The 22,730-nt window shown below is 45.0% G+C and overlaps 1 protein-coding gene and 1 non-coding gene across 2 annotated transcripts; both read left to right on the forward strand.

The window, feature by feature from the left end:
• The first annotated feature begins 470 nt into the window (after positions 1-470).
• Ppp1r8 (protein phosphatase 1 regulatory subunit 8) lies at positions 471-22,053 on the forward strand. Its single transcript, XM_052716474.1, has 7 exons — positions 471-620; positions 2,696-2,756; positions 9,823-9,976; positions 11,533-11,753; positions 14,273-14,417; positions 19,457-19,521; positions 20,727-22,053. Exons 1-7 carry the CDS (start codon positions 565-567, stop codon positions 21,078-21,080), a joined length of 1,056 nt encoding a protein of 351 aa, XP_052572434.1. The 5' UTR covers positions 471-564; the 3' UTR covers positions 21,081-22,053.
• LOC128098084 (small Cajal body-specific RNA 1) lies at positions 4,939-5,104 on the forward strand. The gene has a single exon (XR_008214116.1). It is a non-coding gene; the product is annotated as a small Cajal body-specific RNA 1 (non-coding RNA).
• Positions 22,054-22,730: the final 677 nt, after the last annotated feature.

Below are 22,730 nucleotides of genomic sequence, written 5' to 3' on the forward strand. Positions count from 1 at the left end.
TCCAAAGTTTTCATAAACAGACTATATGATCTCTGACACAGACTCTTAGTAATCTATAGGCGCCCTCAAGCCTCGGAACTACTGGTGCTGGAGAGGGAACCAGTGGCCTCATTCGTACATGTTGAGCCCTCACTACCGCTGCGCTGTAACACTCCAGACTTGGATTAGAAAGGACAAACGAGTACGGATGCGGTTTTGGATGCAGCTTTCCAGGGGAGGGCTGGAAGAAAACGGAATGAGCCATCTCTTCTCTCTCTAGCGATCACTTATCTCTAGAGGAAGCGCGAGAGGCTCGGGTGCTGGGAGCTTTGGGAGGAGAACCGAGCGGGAAACCCACACCTCGGTACAAGCCACTTCTGACACCGAGACCAAGGAGAACCCCCCGTCTCCCAGCAAGCATCGCAGACTTCAAAATAAAACCAATCGCCACCAGAGGCGCCCCCCGCCAGCGTGCTTGCGTTGTGCGTGCGTGCGCACAGACTGCTGGGATGCCGCCTCTTCCCTCTCGACCTCCCAGTTTCCCGGCGTGCCTCGGGCCCGCCAAATGGGAGGGGGAGACGCAAGATGGCGGCAGCCGCGAACTCCGGCTCCAGCCTCCCGCTGTTCGACTGCCCGACCTGGTGAGTGGCGGGGCTGCTGGGGCTGGAACGGCCTGGCGTGGGCTAACCGGAGCAAGAAGGGAGGCTGGGTCTTTTCTTACTTTCTTTCTTTTTCGAGACGAAACGAGCGGCTCAAAAAGAGGCTGGAATGATTGAGGGAAAACTGTCCGCTGTGAGGGGCCGGGCGGCGTGTGGAGGAACAGGGGCCCAGGCTCCGGGGAAACCCGAGGTTTGGGGGCTCGAAGGCGTTCGCTTTAGACAGCCCCTGGCTGGTCAGCCGCTCGCAGAGGTGCTGGAGGCCTTGGCCCCTAACTTGCTCCAACTCCTCATTGAGTGTCTGGTGCTCTCAGGGAGCATCACACCTGCCCCCGGTGTTGAACGTCCCGGGCGCGCACGAGCTGGCTTCCCCACCCCAGCCCAACCTGGTGCTGCATCCCTCCGTGGCTGCTGCATCCTCCAAGCGGTGCTTACCCTTCTCCCGCGGACTGGGAGCTCCTTGAGGGCAGGGATGGCGCGGAACTGTCCCCCTTGTTCTCTGTGACCAGACCAGCACGTAGCCCGGTACAAAAGACACCAGAAGTTGTTAGAATACATCATTTTCATCCCTTGGGAAGTTCGTAGGAGTAGTAAGATGATTTAAGCCTTGAGTAGGGTACAGGATGAATAAATACTCATTGCTTTGCACGAGGATGCATCCGAGTTAGCCCTTTCTGCTTTTGCGGCTCCTCACGGTTGTTAACATGTTACTTCTCGGTCTTCTGTTACATTGAGACCTTCAAGGGCAAAAACCCATGCATCATTTCCAGCTCCTAGGCCCGAGTCACGCACATGATAGGATGTTCAGAAAATATATTTTGGTTTTAATGTTCATTTTTAACCTGTTTCTCGAACAAAATGGGCTTTTGTCCAATGCACTGTCCTTTTAGCTAGTGCCATAAAATGTTGGAGCAGAACCGTGAGATGACTGTGTTGAATCTTCAATTAGATAGACTGCAAATGTAAGGGCCCTGGAAGCAAATGAATGTTTGGCTGTTTTCTGCATTTCTTTATACTTCTTAAAAAAATATCCATTTGCTTCAGCCTACAAATTCTTTATCCACACTGGTCCCTGGCTGTACCGATTTCAAATTTGGGCCAGCCAAATATAAAGAGACTCTTTGAGATCACCTGTCATTAAATGTCAGGTGACTTGACATGCACACATCCCCCTTGAATGATAAAGCGAAGTACAGAGAAAAGTTCAATGAATTGTTTTTTGTTTTTGTTTTTCTTTTTTTCAGAAAGACCTGTTCAGGGTACTTGGTTTCATGGGCATGATTTTGATTTGCCCTAGTTCCCTAATTACACATCTCTGATTTGGTCAGAAGAGTTCATCTGGGTAATAGTTTCTGATTATTTTGTGATGAGACACATATCGATCAGTCCCCAAACAACTAGCATTTGTTTATTTGTTTTGGGGCAAGATATGTAATCCTGCCTGGTCTGAAACTTGCTGTATAAACTAGGATGGCCTTGAAGTTGGAGTGATCCCTCTGATGGAAATTCAGATGTGTGATTCTGTACCCAGAAAAACTGGTTTATTCTGTCCTTCTATCAGGAGTAGTAAATCTTAGATTAAAACCCCAGGTTAAACCAGGCATGGTGGCTTACACCTGTAATCTCAGCACAAAGAAGGTAGAGGTAGGAGGCTCAGATGTTCAAGGTCATCCTCAGATACAAACCCACTAGGGATTAAGGCTAGCCTGGGATGCATGAGACCGTGTCTCAAAAAACGAGCAAAAAGAAGAAACCTCTCCAGGTGACGAGACTTGCTTATACACTGAACTCTTTTCTCTCTGAAGTGTTAAAATGCAGGGGTTTTTATTTATTTAATTTGATTGCTCTAAATACAGATCTGCCAAAATTTCCCCTAGAACAATTGACTCACTTGGGAAGAAAGTGTCAAAGGTAGAAAAGCTCTAACAGTGAAGGACGTGACATTTCTCTTTGAACTAATTATAGGCTGGCAGGAGAGCCCCGATGTTGAATGGGATAAGGATTGTAAGACATTTATGGGCTCATCCTGAAAAACACTTTTTTTTTCTGCTCTTTTCCAGGGCAGGTAAACCCCCACCTGGCTTACATCTGGATGTAGTGAAAGGAGACAAACTAATCGAGGTATTGAAATGCACCCCATTCTAAAGGGTTTTCTTGGTGACTCTCCTCTGCTTTGTTTTCAGCAATGTTATTTTCCTTCTTTGTTCTTGTTTTTGATTTTGTTTTTTTGGTTTGTTTGTTTGTCTATTTTAAGACGGGGTCTCTCTGTAGTCCTGGCTGTCCTGGAGCTCCCTGTGTAGACCAGGCTGGCCTTGAACTCACAGAGATCCATCTGCTTCTGCCTCCCAAGTGCTGTGATTAAAGGTATGTGCCACCACACTGGCTTGTTCTTGATTTTTTTTCTTTTTTTTTTTTTTTTGGTCTCCCTGTTAAAAGCTCTAGGGACTGGGGATGTAGCTGTGCAATGGAGTGTTGGTCTAGCATTCAAACAACCCTTTTGGATTTGGTCTCCAGCACTCAATACTCTTCTCTTCCACAGACACTCAATTTTTTTTATTATTTCTCTCACTTTCCAAATGAAGATAACTTTTAACAGTTCATAGCCCTGCAGGGCTCAGACAAACTGGAATATATAGTTTACAATAACTGAGGAAGTTTATGATATAAATTGAGTTTAACATTTAAGCTGCTTCTATGAAATTAAAGATTAGTTCCATCAGAGTAGTATTGTTAGGTAGGACACTGTCAAAAAAGAAAATGAAATGGAGCTAAGATCCATTCATTTAAAACTAAGGGAAGAGGCAAGGTATGGTGGCGAACACCTTTAATCCCAGCACTCGGGAGGCAGAAGCAGGCAGACCTCTGTGAGTTGGAGGCCAGAAGGGCTGTATATTGGGTCCCTGTCTGAAAAAAACTAATGAGAGAGACAGAATCACACATACACACACACAAATATAATTATAGTTAAATGTTACAAAGGAAAAGTTTAGTGGAATTACAGCTTTTGCATAGGTTTCTAGAGTCTGTGTCACATCAAACTTAGAGTACAATGATTAGCTATTAGATTATAGTGGGATTTTGTTGTTTGATTGGTGTTGAGACAAGATCTCATTATGTAGTCCTGGTTGACCTGGAACTTACAGAGATTCGCCTGCCTCTGCCTCCCAAGGGCTGGGATGTTGTTCTTTGATATTTGAGCTAGAGTTCCACTCTGTAACCCACACTGGCCTGGAGCTCACTGTGTAATTAACCCTGGCTGGTTTCATTGGTCATCCTACCCCGGGTCCCCCAAGTGCTCGGATTATCTCAGTCACCATATCTGCCTTATTTATGTTAAGATGTATATAGTTATTTACCAAGAAATGGAGGCTAAATCCACTGGTTTCATAGTTAGAAATTGGGTTCAAAGCTCTATTATTAAGTGTAATTATTTTTCCTTGATGTATGTAATAAAAAAGATGACATATAGATACTAGCTTGGAAAAGGAGGGGTTTTGGGGGTCAGATGGAGTGGCAGAATTGACCAGTCTCACACAGCCCCTTTGAGTTCTTTTATGGAAAAGAACTTTCATGGGTTCTTTTATAGGGCAGAGAGGACCTCAAATGCTTATTAAAAATATCTAGGAACCTCTTTTACTCCAGGTGGTTCCATAGGAAAAAAATGTGCTGCTCCATAGAGCAGTGTGCAATTTGAAGACGTAAAGAAGTCTGCGTTGTGGGCTGGAGAGATGTCTCAACAGGGAGAGGCCTTGCTCCGCAAGCCCAACTGCTTGCGTTGTGCCCCTGGAACTCACACGAGCGTGGAAGAAAAGAGCCAGCTACACAAAGTTGTCCTGACCTCCTCCACTGCCTGTTTCCTCCAGTACACACAGGCACGCAGAGGAATAATAATAAACTAAAAGACGAAATCTCTTTTACTAGAATTTAGTAAGTCTTTAGTTTCCATAAGAATAAACAGGCAAAAAGGCTCAGTGATAACATCACATTCCTTGGTGGGAGATGTATATTTCAAAGTATTTTACCTTATTCAGCACCCTGTGATTATTGGTCTTCATCTGCTGCTGCTGCTCTTATCTTTCATTTCTGCATGTGCTGAGTTGCACACCACTTCAAATTATTATCCATAGCTATCTCTATATGGTTCTTAATAGAATAGGCCTGAGAAGTGTGTCCTTGTCTGTGTGTGTGTGTGTGTGTTTGTATTTATTTTGCCATGCTAGTGATCAGACAAGGGTCTCATGCTTCTGGGCAAGTATTCTACCCCTTAGCTTAGGTGTATTTATTTTAAGGATTTAGATTTGATCAGCACTGGATACTAACCGAGCTATCTATATCCTAGTCTTGTTTCAGAGGCTTGTGATATGTCGTGATAGTTGGGTTGAAGAAGTGCGATATTAAAGTAAAAGCCATGAGTCTTTTAGGCCCAGTGTGTAAAGACACACTCTGAGTTATAACTCAGAGGCACATCTGATAGTGATTGGCCATAGCTAGCCAGAAATTACAGCTTTAGTAGCCAGAAAGAGCAATGCATGATTCATTCACCTTTTAACATACCTCCTAAATTCTAAGAGGTTTGATTTCCATTAAAATTCCTTTTAACATTTCTGTGGCTGGGATGCTGTTGATAGTGAATGTGTGCATGTAACATGAGAATCCTTTCGCTCTTTTTTTTTTTTGTCTTAACTCAATCTCTGATACGTCTTTTGCACCCTAGAATCATTGCTTGTGACCCATTATGAACACTGTGGTTATTAACAGACAAATTAGTGAGGATGCCATATTTATAAATAAAAATATAAGTGAGACCTACAGTGAGATTCAACCTGCGTAAATGCTACCTTAGAAGACTGTTAATGTTTCAGAGCGCTCTGTTACAGCCTGTAACTCACTATGTAGATCAGGTTAGCCTCATACTCACAAGAGCTCTGCCTCTGCCTCTTGAATCACCATTGCATTCCCCAATCACCGTTTTGAGAGTGGGTCTTTAGGCTGTTCTGGAACTTACTGTGTAGCTCAGGCAAACCTTGAATCTATAGTGGTCTTTCTGCCTAGCCTCCAAAGTGCCGGGATTTTAGGCAGGAAGCATTACACCAGGCTTCCAATGTCTTTTTAATAACAAGAGTCTTTTTCTGTTTTGTTTTTTGGGGAGGCAGGGGTTGTGGGCAGGGTGTTTTTGTGGTTTTGAGTCAAAGTCCCAGAAGCTACCCCCTGACTTTCCCTGGAACTCACTGTATAGACCACACTGGCTTTCAGTTTATTGTGATCCTCCTGCCTCTGCTTCCTGAATGCTGGGGTTACAGGTGTACATAATTACAGTCCACCTTAATTTGTGTTTTAAAATGTAACACTGGGGTGACTTATTGGCTGTCAGGCCTTTACCAAATCTGGGTACTCTGAAGTATGGCCCTGATATGATCTATAGCGGCAGCATGTGGGCACTGCTGGATGGAATTCCCCAGAAGTGACCCACAGATCTAAGCTGCTTGAATTGTTTGAATCATACAGCTAAGCTTGGGAGAAACTGAGTAACTGGTTAAAGGGAAAGAAGATTGTTTTATTTTGGGGGCATATGACCCATGATACATACTGATTTATTCTTTAAAATGTTCATTCCCGCCGGGCGGTGGTGGCGCACGCCTTTAATCCCAGCACTCGGGAGGTAGAGGCAGGCGGATCTCTGTGAGTTCGAGGCCAGCCTGGTCTACAGAGCGAGATCCAGGAAAGGCGCAAAGCTACACAGAGAAACCCTGTCTCGAAAAACCAAAAAAAAAAAAAAAAAAAAAAAAAAAATGTTTATTCCCAGCTGGTTTACCCTTTAGTACTAGTGGATTAAAGAAATTACATAACAGAGGTTTTAAATGCTCAAACTGGGGGATGGAGAGATGGCTCAGCAATTGAGAATCCGTGCTCTTCCAGAGGACCTGAGTTCAATTCCTTGCATTCAGGTTGGGCCACTTGCAACCACCAGTAACTTGGGATCTGGGGGATCAGATGCCCTCTTCTGGCCTCCACAGATACCTGTACACATGACTTACCCTGCACACAAACACAAAATGAAAATAAACTCTCTTTTTTAAGACTAGGTCCCACTATGTAGCTCTGGCCTGGAACTCTGTAGACCTCTGTAGCCTTGAACTCACAGAGCTCTGCCTGCCTCTACCTAGAAGTAAAGGCATTCACCACCATGGCTAGCATTTTTAAATGCTCACATTTAAGTGGGCTTTGTGGTACATGCATGTAATCTTAGCATCTAGGAGGTAGAGAAAGGCAGGAGGGTCAGAAGTTCAAGGTCACTCTGAGCTACATAGCAAGTTTGAAGGCCAACCTGGAATATATGAAATCTTATTTTTAAAAAAAGGAAACAAAATATATTAAACTGTAAAATCAAATAAATTTTAATTTTATTTTTATTTTTTAATAATTCATTTTTATTTTATGTGCATTGGTGTTTTGCCTGCATGTATGCCTGTGTGAGGTTATTGGACCCTGGAGTTACAGACAGTTGTAAGCTGCCACATAGGTGCTGGGAATTGAACTCCAGTCCTCTGGAAGAGCAGCCAGTGCTCTTAACTACTGAGCTGTCTCCCCAGCTCCTTTATTTTACTTAAAAAAAAAATTTATAAGGGAGGGTGGTATGTCTAAGAATGGAAAGGATGTCAACCCTAGGGGATTGTCCTCACCAGTGATACACTGTAAAACTCATGGCAGGAGTGTGGCAGGTAAGTGCATAGCAGTTGTTGCTGCTAACAGTGCCAGAAGTCCTGCATGAGATGTGGAGACACTAATGCATATGTCCTGAATGGTGAGCCCCCTCCGTGGTGCATTACCTACTGTGAGTTTAATGACTTAGCCACGGGTGAATAGTTCTTGGTTTCTAGCCTTCTACTTCATTATACATCTCTTCTAAGCTTTGTGCTAGCTTTTCTTGGGTTTGTTTTGTTGGGGTGCGTGCGTGCGTGCATGAGAGAGAGAAAAAAAAAAGAAAGAATGAATGAATGAGAATATGAGAGCAGGGCCTTACTATGTGTAACCTAGGCTAACCTTGAACTTGCAATCACCTTGCCTTAACCTCTGAAGTTGTTTGTTTGTTTGTTTGTTTGTTTTCTGAGATGGGGTTTCTCTGTGTTGTCCTGGAACTAATTCTGTAGAAGAGCGGGCTGGCCCCAACTTGGGGATCCCCTGCCTCTGCCTCCCAGGTGCTGGGATTAAAGGTGTGCTGCACCAACACGCCTGGCTTGAAGTTTTAAGATAATAGGTGTTGCTATTCCTGGCTTCGTGAGGATTTTAGGAATGTAGGGTGGAATGTGAACCAGAGCTTAATGAGACCTGATATTTAAAGGAAAAAGACAGCATATTAAATGATGGTCATCAGATGCTCATACTAGATTACTAGACCACTAGACCACTAGCATCAGGCTAGAAATAGGAACTCGTCAGTAATAATTCCCCTAGTGTCCTTCCTTCTGTGACTGTAGTTTATAACCGTCTATGACAACAATTGAACTTCTCATAGAGCATGATTCAGCTCAAAGAATGCACTTTCTTTTTCTGCCCTTCCTACTCATTTGCTAATCAAATGATCTTTTTTTTCTTTAAGAAAAAAAGACATTTTTACTTTATGTATATGAGTATTTTGCCTACATTTATGTGCACTCTGTGCATGCCTGATGCTGTGGAGACTAGAAGTCACATTCCCTAAAACTGGAGTTAAAGACAGTTATAATACGTCATGTGGGTTCTGGGGATCCGAACCTGGGTCCTCAGTAAAAGCAGCCAGTGTTCTTAACCCCTGTACCATCTTTTCAGTCTTTCTTTTTCCTTTGAAACAGGGTTTTACTATATAATAGCCTTGGCTCTATTGGAACTCACTATATAGACCAGGCTGGCCTACAACTCTGAGATCTCCCCTGTCTCTGCCTCCTGAGTGCTGGCATTAAAGGCATTCAGCTACCATTTCAGCCCTTAGTAAAATTCTTATTTCAGCAATGTATGGTGGCTTACATCTTTAATCCCAACACTTAGGAGATAGAGACAGGGGATCTCCCTGAGTTTAAGGCTAGCCTAGAGTTCCAGGCCTGCCAGAATTATATTTAAATTTTTATTTTATGATCATTAGTGTTTTGCCTGCCTGTGTGTCTTTGTGAGGGTGTTGGGTCACCTGGAACTGGAGTTATAGACAGCTGTGAGCTGCCACGTGGGTGCTGGGAATTGAATCCAGGTCCCCTGGAAGAGCAGTCAGTGCTCTTAACCACTGAGCCGTCTTTCCAGCTCCCAGAATTACATTTTAAAAAAGAAGAATATAAGAATTATCTCACAGGAAGAGGCCACTTAAGTCTAATGGAATTAAGAACAGTTTTGTTTTGTTTTTAATACCAGCTCTACACAGTGGAGGATTGTATTTGGAGAGATGAAATGTAATCCTCCATCAAAAAGTTTTAGCTTAGTAAACTGCTATTTGAGTACATAGAGGTGGACCTGTACATAGAGCATTTGGGGGGAGGTGTGCTTCAAGGCAGGGTTTCTCTGTAGCCTTTCCTGTCCTGGAACTCTGATAGACCAAGCTGGCCTTGAACTAATAGAGATCCACCTGCCTCTGCCTCCCAAGTACTGGAATTAAAGGCATGTGCCACCACCGCCTGGCTCATAGAGCATTCTTGAGGTAAGTTTGTGCCAATGACTTGAAATAAGTACTTAGAAATAGGCAAAGACATATTTTTCCCTGCTCAGTAGTCCAGATCCCTGTATTTCAGCTGACAGTTCTGTCCTGAAGACATTTTTGTTGAACTTGGATGAGTCCATTGCCCTGGAGAAGAGGTCTGTCATTTGGAATTTCAGTGGCTTGCATGGAACAGAGGTGAATAATGTCCCTCAGGAGCCAGGATGAACTAATGGAACAGTATGTTTTTATCTTAGCTAGAAGTGAGAGGAATGCATGCTGGCCGTTTAGGATCTAGTGTGCATCACATGTGAGAAATGTTCCCTGTTTGGATCTTATGATGGTCAGAAGCTTGCATGGGAAAACCCCCCATGCTGATCTTATTAGACCCTAGAACTTGACAATGGGAGATGCTTTTCTCGACTGCCATAAATTTTACCTATTCAAGATCCTCCACTTACATAATTGGAAGTTTTTGCTAAACTTGGTTGCAGTAAGAGTGAAGTAATATGCAATTTCATGTTTATTTAGAAACTGATTATTGATGAGAAGAAGTATTACTTATTTGGGAGAAACCCTGATTTGTGTGACTTTACCATCGACCACCAGTCTTGCTCTCGAGTCCATGCAGCACTCGTTTACCACAAGCACCTGAAGAGAGTTTTCTTGATAGATCTCAACAGCAGTAAGTGCCTGCCTCCCGTCCCTGCTCCCCAGGGGGACTGAAATGCTGTTTGGGGTCTTAGGGTGGGGGGGACCTTTTTTTTTTTTTTTTTTAAACCAGCTCTTCTTTATTTCTGAGATTTTCTTGAAATAATTGACTAAGGGGAAAAGATAGTTTGGGGGACTCTTCTGGGAGACATCTGTATATAGAGAGAATAAAAATGGCATGAAGGAGCTCATGAGTATTGATGTTCAAGTACTTGTAAGACTATGGCAAACTGGGATCCAGTTTAAGTTGACAATCATGATAGTGTCATTGGTATGTAGCAATACAGGATGTTTACAAAATACATGAGCAACATTTTTTGTTTATAATAGGTTATTTAGTTATTTATCCCAGATATACTTTGCTTTAATTGAATTACAACAATTTTAATTTCATAAGTACATTGCAATTTAATTTAATTAAATTTTAAACTTTGCTTAAAATAGTCTACAGAAATGCAGTTGAGACTGGATGGTGTGGACCGCTAAAGTTTGCTTGTTTGTCATGATAAATAGAGTAAAATGTATAAAGTTGTACTTCCTCTGCTCATCATGTTTGGCCCTCCCCACCTACCTGAGCACACACAGACACACACCTCCCCAGTCTGTTTACATAAGGACTCGACGAGCCTTGTCTTACAGGTACTTATCTTTCTTTCCATTTCATAACATGCAGAATGCTGACATGGAAAAATTCACTCTGGTAGGATTTTGGCTTGCCTTGGCATTGACATGGCATGTGTGCTGACCAATCTCCTCTCCTGTCCTGGGGAAAAGCTAAAGCATAATGCCACCAGACCAGCAGTTTTCATGTTGTTAGAGTTGGAGCTAGAGAGGGCAGACCACACCGATGCTTGCCTCGTGCCTTGGAGAGCAGAGCATGGCCTCTGCTAGATTGGAGGCATTCCTGCTGGACCCAGAATGGAGCCAAGCCTTTCTGGCAGCAGAGAACAGGCAATGGTGTTCGTTGTGGAGATCAGCAGATTTAAAGGTGTGTAAGAGATCCACTAAAGAGATTCAAAGCTTCCTTGCTGTAACACAGGACAGGATGAATTGAACTAGTGACATTTCCATCCTAGAAAGTATTTTTCTGCAGACATAGTGGCACACGTCCGTATTCCCAGCACTCAGGATGATGAGGCAGGAAAATCATGAATTCAAAGTCAGTATGGTTAACATAGTTCGTTTGAGTCCAAACTGTCTACATAGTAAGTTGAAAGCTAGCCCTAACTGCATAGTGAGACCTTGTCTCAGAAACCAAGGGCTGGGGTTGTAGCTCAATCCATCCTCGGTAGAGTGCTTGCCTAGGATGGATAAGACCTGAGTACTGGAAAAAGAATCAAACGAAAAAGCTGCTTTTATGAGTATAATCCTGAATGTGACATTTGTTGTTATTAGAAACTCACGATCAGAAAAACAAAATTGAAGTGCTCTGGGAACTGACTTCCTGAGAGAGGCAAAGATGATGCTCCCCTCTGAGAACTCCGGCTGCTTTTGATTTTCTCCTTACAGTTCTGATTTGGTTATTCCCAGCTCATGGCACTTTCTTGGGTCACATTCGGTTGGAACCTCACAAGCCTCAGCAGATTCCCATCGATTCCACGGTTTCATTTGGTGCGTCCACAAGGGCATACACTCTGCGAGAGAAGCCTCAGACATTGCCATCGGCTGTGAAAGGAGATGAGAAGATGGGTGGAGAGGATGATGAACTCAAGGGCTTGCTGGGACTTCCAGAAGAGGAGACGGAGCTTGATGTAATTCCTGTCATTTTTGTCTTTTGGGACCCTTGTTTTTGCAGTATGTAGCCGTTCTTCCTGGTTCGAAACGACAGTACTGTAGTAGCAGGAGTCTTTTTTAAGTGTGGAATGAGCGTACGGCCAGCTGTGACCAGGTTTCCCTGCACATGTGGAGGGACCGTGTGCTTCTTCACTGGCTATTAGAGGCCGAGACCAAGAAATTGCATTTTTCTGTTTTAGTTTTTGTGGGTTTTTTAGATGTTATTTATTTTATATGTTTGGTGTTTTGTCTGCATAAATGTATGTGCATACCACTGAGTTCCGAATATGGAGTTGGATCCCCAGGAACTGGAATTATAGTTGTGAGCCACCATGTGAGTGCTGGGAATCGAACACAGGTCCTCTGGAAAAGCAGCCAATGCTCTTAATTGCTGAGCCATATCTGCAGCCCCTGTTCTCTCTGTTTTTATGACTGCATAGAGCTGCATCGTCCAGTGCAGTAGTCAGTAACCACATTTCATGTATTCCGTCTTCACATATGTAATGGGTCACATGTTGAGAATTCAATCAACTATGTCATGGGAGTCTCTGTAAAAAGCATAACTTTATACAACATTGACATTATTGAAGCTATAGATATTCTCATTAAGTATGATCTGGGGGGCTAGAGAGATGGCTCAGAGGTTAAGAGCACTGGCTGCTCTTCCAGAGGTCCTGAGTTCAATTCCCAGCAACCACGTGGTGGCTCACAACCATCTATAATGAGGTCTGGTGCCCTCTGCTGGTTTGCAGGGACACATGCAGGCAGAACACTATACATAATAAATAAATCTTTAAAGTATGATCTAGAGCTGATAGAAAGTTTGTGGGAGCCTGCATAGACACCTTAGGATCTGCATATTTTGCTATCCATGGGAAGTCCTTGAATGTGTACATGCGCGTGCAAACACATACACACACACACCACACACACACACACACGCACACACCTTGAATACCCATGGAAGACTCATTTCTCTTGTCACAGAAAGTTGTGTTGAATAACACCAGCTTAGCAAAGCCAACAGTCATTCATTTGGCCTTTTTGGTGCTGACCAGACAACCCAGGAATCTAAGAACTAGTCTGCTTTGGTGCTGGAGAGATGGCTCAGTGGTTAAGTTCACAGGCTGTTGTTCAGAGTAACCTGTTTGAATCTCATCACCCATGTGGTGGCTAACAACCGTCTGTAATTCCAGTTGCGGAGTTATGGTTATGCACATGGTGCACAGACATGCATGCAGGCAAAACATCTACATACATAAAATAAAAATAAACAATAAAATTAAAACAAATAAGGACTAGCCTATTTTCGTTCTTATAGATATGGATGCCTCTATGGCCATGCATTTTACAAAATTTAATTTCAAAGTGGTGAAAGTGTTGTTCTTTTAATCTTTCACTTTATTTTGGTGTTGGGGATTAAACTCAGGTCCATGTGCATGCTAAGCACTCAGTCTACAACCATCCTGTATCTCCAGCCTGTTTTCAAGAGACTGACCCCAGTAATTTGTGATTTTATATGTCTGTTACTACAGTGCTGTGGTTTGTCTGTTCACATAGACCAAATGCAAATATGTTCTTAACCAGCCCTGGGCATTTACTATTTCTATACACTCCAGCAGCTTCCCAGGCTTCTGGAAGAAAAACAATAGCACTCAACAATGTGGACGTCACTTTCTTCTGAAGTAGCTTCCTCCTATCTGGGGCCTTGGTGTTTCTCTTGTCTGTTCCCTTCCAGGCTATTGTGCTTCCCTGTCTTCTGGTGAGGTGTTAGGTCCTCCTGGGGTTTTGGGATATCTCAGGCTGTGGTGCTAAGGCCAAATTAATCACAAGACAGGTGGAACTGGGGCCAGATGCAGGAAGGAGAGTAACAAGATATTAATGCCCAAAATTAAGTGCTGCCATTGTCCTTAAAACTTTTAAAGGAGAAAAAGCCAGGTGTGGTGGCTCATTCTTGTGATTTCAGCACTTAAGCACATGAAGTTGAGACAGGAGGATTGTTACAAATTTGAGAAGAACCTAGTCTATATAGATCTTGTCTGTCTGTCCCCGCCCTCTACCCCACACACAGGAAGGAGGCTGGGTTAAAAGACCAGCTACTGAGAAGATTTTGTTGTCTTTTTCATCTGTTTTGTTACTTTAAAATAAATGTTAGTATTCCTCCCAGATAAATTTCCTTTAATTCTTGGCATAAAGTCGTGGTAGCACTCCTTCAAGACCAGCAAAGTAACCAACCATCCCCTCATTTCAAGGGCGACCTGTTCTCTCAGAGCCTTTCACCTCCTTTTAAATGAAACTCTCATGGTCGGTGAGGATGGTTTATGTTCTCTATTAATAGTCTTAATTAGGACAGTAGGAATCTCTGAATGAAGAAGGCAGTCTCACTGGCCTTGGAGGTCAGAATAAGCCTCAGATGCCCTCTTGCCCTTTATTAGTATTTTCTCCATCAAACTCCCTGGTACTGATTCTAGTCTTTGTTGTGTGAACCTTGGCTTAGAACCTGACAGAGTTCAACACTGCCCACAACAAACGCATTTCAACCCTCACTATTGAGGAGGGAAATCTGGACATTCAGAGACCAAAGAGGAAGAGGAAGAACTCACGGGTGACTTTCAGTGAGGATGATGAGATCATCAACCCAGGTAAGAGTTCTCCCTAGTTTTTTGTTTTTAATATTTTATCTCATGTTTTGCCTGCATGTATGTCTGTGTGAAGGTGTCGTGTTCCCTGAAATTGGAGTTATAGTCAGTTTTGAGCTGTCATGTGGGTGATGGGAATTGAACCCAGGTCCGGAGAGGCAGCCAGTGCTCTTAACCACTGAGCTATCTCTTCAGCCCCCTGATTGCTTTGATGGAAAGGTTAAGGTCTCGGTAGCAAACACACAAAAATGTATGGGCCATTGGGGTGCTCTAATGAGGAGAGATATTCTCTATAGTTCATCAGTGGAGTACTGTGGACATGTAAAAGCAGGGGCTGACAGAGGGGCTCTGGGTAATGTAGTATATAGAGCAAAGCTGGTTCTCCTCTGCTGACTCAGTAGGCTGTGTTATGTGAAGGTTAAGTGAGGATGGCTTTTGTTACCTTCACTCAAAGCAGCATCCTTGTCTCTGGGGTTCTGAATGGGTTTGGTAGCTCAAAGGTTGGAGTGCCATCTGCTGCCACCATTAATTATATCAAAAACTCCTCTCTGTAAGGAAGTCACCTGCAGTTGATGTGGAAATGACAAGAAGATGAGAGCATCAGTTTGTAGGGAAGGATGCTGCTCTCTTAGTTAGGGTTTCTACTGCTGTGGAGAGACCATGACTGCAGCAACTCTTAGAAAGGAAAACATTTTATTGGGGCTGGTTCACAGTTGAGAGGTCTAGTCCATTATTGTCATGGCGGGAAGCATGGTGGCATGCAGGCAGACGTGGTGGGTGCTGGAGGGGGAGTTCAGAGTTCTCATCTGGATCCACAGGCAGCAGGAAGTGACAGCGACACACTGGCCAGGCTTGAGCTTCTGAGACCTCAAAGTGTGTCGTCGTCGCCCCCCCCCCTCCCCCCAGTGACACAAGGTCACACTCCTAATGGTGCCACTCCCTATGGGCCTATGGAGGGCCCGTTTTTGTTCAAGCCACCACGGACTTTTTTTTTTTTTTTTAAGATTTATTATTTATTATGTATACAGCATGTATGCCTGCAGGCCAGAAGAGGGCACCAGATCTCATTACAGATGGTTGTGAGACACCATGTGGTTGCTGGGAATTGAACTCAGGACCTCTGGAAGAGCAGCCAGTGCTCTTAACCTCTGAGCCATCGCTCCAGCCCCCACCACAGACTCCTAAGTTTGCTGGCTGGGTGACTGCTCGTCTTTTGAGCTCATGTTATGTCTCAAGTGCTCTGATACAGTGGCAGCACCTGCCTAGTGTGTACACGTGCTGTGGGAATAACTCCATTTCTACATTCAGGTTCAAATAGCAGTTATTTAAACGAGAGCTCTGCTCCACTGACAGCCCATGGTGGGTGTGGGGTGGGGAATGACCAGTGACTTAGGGGATTTCATTTCATTGAAAACAGCTTGGGCCATCGGGGTATGGAGAAACCAATCAAGTGCAATTCAAAATTGTATTAAGAGAAGGTTGGGGATAGTCATCCCATTTGCCTGTGTGCTGATAGAGCTCTTGTGCCGTCCTTAGCTCCCGAGCCCTGGTTCTCAGGCATGTATAGAGTCCTCTGGATGCCGGGGGTATAAGGAAACTGTGTGAGGGGAGAAGGGGAAGCCCAGCTCCAGTAGGCCAGCCCCAGAGCCTGTGGATACCAGGGAGTTAGCCTGCATAAACAAAGAGAGAACCAGCACATCCAAGGCTTATGTTTAGAGAGACAATTCAGAGAAATCCTGGGTCAGCAAAATAGCTTGCCAGGTGAAGGCATTTGCTGCCGAACCCGTTTGGTCCCCAGAACCTCTGTATTGGAAGAAAAGATCTGGTTTCTATAGACTTATCATGGGATGTGTGCACACACACATACACGTACGCACACAGAGGTACACACACGCACACGCACACGTACTTAAATGAAAAACCTTTAGGTGAAAGGGATTCCTGTGATAGATACTGGGGCGTCTGTTCAGTGACAAGTACATGTTGATAGTGCATGGATTGGATTGTATTCTTTCTCAGAATAGTGGGTATTAAAGGAAATGTTCAGGCAGAGACTAGATGTTCAGTCTGAGAAGCCTACTCATGGGTCATCCTAATCTTCAGTACTAGGGATGAAAACTGCAATGTTGTATATTCTAGGCTAGCTAGAAAAAAGAAATCAGAAGTCAGCACCCTGCACCTTACCGTGCAGTGTGTTTAAGCAAGGCAACATAGTGCTTAAGAGCAGGGACTAGGCAGATGTAGTGGTACACACCTGCCGGGGAGGCAGAGGCGTGCAGATCTTGGTGAGTTTGAGGCCAGTGTCATCTACATGGTGAGTTCCAAGCCAGCCAGGGCTACACAGTGAGAGCCTGTTTGAAAAAGAAATGAAAAAAAAAAAACAAAAAACAGGAATTAGGGGGCTGGAAAGATGGCTCGGCCATTAAGAGCCTGGCTGTTCTTCTAAGGGTCCTGAGTTCAATTCCCGGCAACCACATGGTAGCTCACAACAATGGCACACAATATATAGTGGGTACTGATGTATACATGCAGATAGAACACATACACACATACACACACACACACACACACACACACACACACACACACACACACACATATAAAGAGCAGGAACTGGAATTGGGCATAGTGTGATCCCAGCACTGAGGAAGCAAGAAGAGTATATGTTTGATTTTAAATTTTATTTGTTTTGTATTGGTGTGTCCGTATGTGAGCCTGCACGCAGATATATACACACCACATGCAGGCTGGAGTCCCTGGAGGCCAGAAAGGAAGTGAACCTCTTCAAGAGCGTTGAGCACAGTTAACTGCTTACTGAGACATCTCTCCAGCCCCAAGCAGTTTGTTTTGGAGCCAAGGCCTCTCACTAGCCTAGGAGCTGACTAAGCTAGGCTAGCTAGCTCATGTACCACCATGGCAGGGTTTTTGGTTTTTGAGTGTGTATATATGTGCATGCACTTGTATACATGTATATGTACACACGGATGTGCTCTATGTGTACTGTGTGTGCAGGTACCTGCAGAGACCAGACGAGGGCATTGCATCTCCTGGAACTGAGTTCCAGGTGGTGGTGAGGTTACCTGATGTAGATACTAGAAAATGAACCCACATCCTCTTGAGGAACAGCAAATGTTCTTAATCACTGAGCCATCCCTCCAATTCTCTTGTTTTCTTTGCTTCTTTTCATTTGGATTAGGATAAATTCCTTTTTATTTATTTAATGTGTAAGGGTGTTTTGGCCAGGCTGTATGTCTGCATCACGTGCATTTCCTGCAGAAGCCAGGAAAGGGGGTCAGATCTCCTGGAGCTGGACTCACAGATGGCTATGAACCACCGTGTAGCTGCTAGATGGAATTTGGCTGTTCTAGCCAGTGCTCTTGCTTTGGCTGAACCATCTCTCCAGTCATGCCCCCACCTCTTTCTTAAGACAGGATCTCATGTAGGCAAAGCCAGTGCTAAATTCCCAATTTCTCCTGCTACTTTCTGAGTGTGTGTGCCACAGTGCCTGGCTTATATGTCCTGTTTTCAAAATGTAAAGTGGATGGCACATGAGAAAAAACACGATTAGGGAAGCAGTTCATTTTCTTTGATGATATTAAGCTAATGATTGCTTAAAGTGTTTCATGTGCTTTCTCCTCACTCAGCCCTTGGTGATGTAACTCTTATTCATTGTGGAGTAGCCCAGCCACCTCTCTGCTTCGAGAGTATTTGACACTTTGGGGCTGGAGAGATGGCTCAGCAGAGGACCCGAGTTCCATTCCCAGCACCTGTGTTGGCAGCTCAAACCACCTGAAACTCCAGCTCCAGGGGACCTGCCATTGTCTTCTGTATTCTGTAGACATGCACTCACACTTGTGCTTACCCACACATACACACAACTAAAATCTAGAGTTTTCTTTTTTTTTTTTTTTTTTTTTTTGGTTTTTCGAGACAGGGTTTCTCTGTGTAGCTTTGCGCCTTTCCTGGAACTCACTTTGTAGTCCAGGCTGGCCTCGAACTCACAGAGATCCGCCTGGCTCTGCCTCCCGAGTGCTGGGATTAAAGGCGTGCGCCACCACCGCCCGGCTAGAGTTTTCTTTTTTAAGACAGGGTATTACTGTGTAGCTCCGCTGGCTTGGAGCTGTATATAGGCCAGCCTTGAACTCATAGAAATCCACCTGTGATGTGTTGTAGCCTGTCTGATTTGGTACTATGGATTCTTCAAAGGCAGGAGAGTATCATGTTCTTGTGTGTGTGGTAGCCAGTGCTTGAGGCTTGAAAGAGTGACTGAAAGTGGGCTTGTTACCTACCTTGATGGTCTCTCCCTGCAGAGTGAAGCCAGAAGCTCTAGGGTGTGGGGTGTGTCTTCAGCCAAGAAAAGGAGCTGCTTTGATGGGCTACTCAGACCCTTTAGTGAGAGTTGTGAACGGAAAGCCCTGGTTCTAATTCTTAACTCTGATCTTTGCTGATGAACAGACATGGCAGTATATGTGGTTATGGCCACTTGTCATTTTATTTTATTTATTTTATATGCATTGATCCTTAGCTTACATACATGTCTATGTGAGGATGCCAGATTCCCTAGAACTGGAGTTACAGACAGTTGTGAGCTATCATGTGGTTACTGGGAATTGAACTCAGGTCCTCTAGAAGAGCAGGCAGTGCTTTTAACCACTGAGCCATCTCTCTAGCCCCATGTCATTTTATTTTTTACCACTAAAATAGTCTGCTGCTTTATCTGCCCTCAGAAGAGAAATACATAGAAAAGAAAAAACTCTGGGTAAGCAGTGCAGCACACAGGCCTGTTTCTGGTTGCTTGGATTAAAGTCTTGGCTCTTCCCCGCTCCAGCAGCTAGACTGACCTAGTGCTTTGACTCTTCTGAGCCTTGATCTGTTTCTCATCTGCTCAGTGCAGTTCAGCAGTCCCTGCCTTATGGGGTTGTTGGGAAGGCTTAGCACATAATATTTAGTATTAGCTGTATTTTCCCATTTGAACAAGCTGGTGGTTTGGTGTGCAGCTGAATCCCTTACTCTCACAACCCTACTCTGGTCTCCTTTTGCAGAGGATGTGGACCCCTCTGTCGGCCGCTTCCGGAACATGGTGCAGACTGCAGTGGTTCCAGTCAAGGTAAGAAGCACCTCCAAGAAAAGAGTGTTTGAAGTGCCAAGTAGTCTGTGCTCAAAATCCCACCTTTGGGATATGATGCAGTTGTGGTACATATGCTTGGCTAAGTCCAGGCCCTGATCCTCAGCACTACAGCAACCACCAAAAACGGTATAGATGAATGCTAATTTGTGCGTAATTTCAGAACACATCCTGTGCTTCTCTCCTGTTAAAAAAAATCTGTATAACTTATATTTCTTTTATATGTATGAGTGTTTTGATTGCATGTATGCATGTACACCACATGCAAGCCTAGTGCCCTAGAAAGCCTGAGGGAGCATTAGATTCTCTGGAGCCAGAGTTACAAACAGTTGTGAGTGAGCCACTGTGTCAATGCTGGGAACTGAACCTGGGTCCTCAGGTAGAGCAGCCAGTGCTCTCAGTTGCTTAGCCATTTCTCCAGCGCTTCTCTCCCATTTTTCATTCTCTGGGAATACCCTTCCCCTCCCCCAGTGTCTCAGAAATCCTGGAGTCCCCATGGAAGGACTTGAGGCGGCCAGCCAGAACACAGTGGACTAACAATTTGCTCTGGAAATGTCGTCATCTTCCCTAAGGGTGCAGACAGGTCTACCTTCCTTTTATCTTCTCTGCTGTCTTAGGATGAAAGAAAAGCATTATCATGTGGCATTTACCATGTCCTTTTAAAAATTATTTTGCCACCGGGTGGTGGTGGCACACGCCTTTAGTCCCAGCACTCGAGAGGCAGAGCCAGGCGGATGGATCTCTGTGAGTTAGAGGCTAGACTGGTCTACAAAGCGAGTTCCAGGACAACCAGGACTATTACACACACATCCTTACCACACACATTCTTGACACAAATTTGATTACTCTTGGACTGTTTAAAAATTGGGCACCCAAGGCCAGGCAGGCGTGGTGGTGCACACCTTTAATCCCAGCACTTGGGAGGCAGAGCCAGGCGGATCTCTGTGAGTTCGAGGCCAGCCTGGGCTACCAAGTGAGTTCCAGGATAGCCAGGGCTGTGTAGGAGAGACTTTCTCAAAAGAAATATCAAGAGCCATTGCTTAGATGACATCAGACCCTGAGAGTGGGCTGGCTGCACGGTGGCACTTTTCCCAGATGTTAGCTTTCTAAGGCAGGAATGGAGAGAAACTAAGACTTCATCTCATGTCTCCTTTCTGTTTTCTCCCCTCTCCTGTGGCAAACCACAGAAGAAGCGGATGGAAGGCTCTGGCTCTCTGGGCCTGGAGGAGACAGGGAGCAGGCGCATGCAGAACTTTGCCTTCAGTGGGGGACTCTACGGGGGCCTGCCCCCCACACATAGTGAGACAGGCTCCCAACCGCACGGCATCCATGGGACAGCACTCATCGGTGGCTTGCCCATGCCATACCCGAACCTCGCCCCTGACGTGGACTTGACTCCTGTTGTACCATCGGCGGTGACCATAAACCCCACACCAAACCCTGCCGTCTATAACCCTGAAGCTGTAAATGAACCCAAGAAGAAGAAATACGCAAAGGAGGCTTGGCCGGGCAAGAAGCCCACACCTTCCTTACTGATTTGATAGTTTTGGCTATGGAGAGGGTGGGATGGGTGGGGATGGGTGGAGGGCTGACTAGGGGAGCTAATGAACTAGGGAGAAAACTTTCCATGTGTGCGGTATCGTCTTTCAGAAAGTCTCTGGGGTCCTAACCATGTACTTTTGGGACTGGGGTGGGGCCAAAGTACCAGTTAGAGACCTGAGTCAGAACACTTGAAGTGTGGAGAAAGGCTTCCCAGGCCCTAAGCAGACTGCCCTGGCGCTCTCCCTGTGCTGCCACCTCCTAGGACCGTTTCCATACGAAGTCGCACACGTAGATGGAATCCAGAGCTATGGAGGAGGCGGTAACCTCATTTAAATCCATTTCCCTTGTGAGTCCCAGGTAGCAAAATGGTTGCCATGGATCCCAGGTTGGTGGGCATTCTTCATTTAAACCAAGGTCTTTGGTCCGTGGTTTTGAGGTCCAGTAGTTAGGCCTTTCTCCTCTGTCATTTCTGCTGGAGTGAGACCATGTTGAGTTCCCGTTGTCTGTGGCCAGTGTCACAGGCACGGGTTTTGGGTTTTTAACAGTATTGTTGGACTTGACCTATTTTCCTTGTCCACACTGAACACTCCACTTGCCTAGTTCTCATTTAGTCCGGTGCTGCCCTCACCATGACATCACCTTTTGTGTGTGCCGTGAGGCAGTTTCTTAAGAATATGACCAGTTAGGGCGGCTCACATTGAACAGGGAAAGACGGCTTTGCAAGGACCAGGTTTGTGTCAGGAGGACATGCTCAGCTGTTGGTTTGGAGGCTCCCCCACCCCCTACCCCAGTGGAGAGTTCTGGTTATTCAGAGCTCCAGGCTAGACCTGGCTAGCAGGAGACGAGGGAGGAGCCCTTGTCTGAGCTTTGTACAGACTTGTACATTTGTGTAATAGGCCTTTTCTGCTTTAGTGTAGCTTTTTACCTGTAACCTTTATTACATTGTAAATTAAATGTAACTTTTGTCATTTGGGTGCTGTCTGGAGTCTTGTTGCCAGGAGACACTTGTCAGGGGCGTGGCTGTTGTCCTGGGAGCTGGTGCTCTGCCCCTGTTAATTACCACAAATAAAAGTAGCCCCCAAGGAATGTGACAGTTCTCATTAGAGATTGTAATCCTCAGACTGAGACCCCGGGGTTCAGGGTTGAAGAGGTGCCTGTTGGAGTTGGTCAGAATTCAGAACAGATGCTGTATGCTGACCAAGCACGGGTGTGGGCAAGGTCAAGGCTAGTGTGTCCTGGGTCCTGGAGTGTGTCTCAGTCACTGCAGAGACATAGGGCTTTCTGGGAAGGGACCAAATTCCAGTCACACGGGTTGATGTGGGAAGCAGGGACAGCAGGACCAGGGGCACAGAGGCATCCTTGGCTACATAATGTGTTCAGGGCCTGTCTGGACAACTCAAAGGTCAACAACAAAACCCATGGTTAAGAGGCTTGAACTTGCAGCAGAAGCAGCCTCTAGAGAGGAGATGGGACGCCATAGTCAGAAGGTTGGCATCTCCAGTCTGCACGGGTGAGTCCTGTCTCATGAAGACACCTTCACAGCAAAGTCTTAGGACTACACTCATCCCCGAGGCCCTTCCTACGTGCTGTGGAGCTACTCACAGCACTTCAAGTGGTCTGCCCTAAGGAGAGTCGGGCTCAGATAAATA

This window comes from Peromyscus californicus, unplaced genomic scaffold (genome assembly GCF_007827085.1).
Source record: "Peromyscus californicus insignis strain IS unplaced genomic scaffold, ASM782708v3 Scaffold_5__1_contigs__length_169319896, whole genome shotgun sequence".
Taxonomy (NCBI): Eukaryota; Metazoa; Chordata; class Mammalia; order Rodentia; family Cricetidae; genus Peromyscus; species Peromyscus californicus.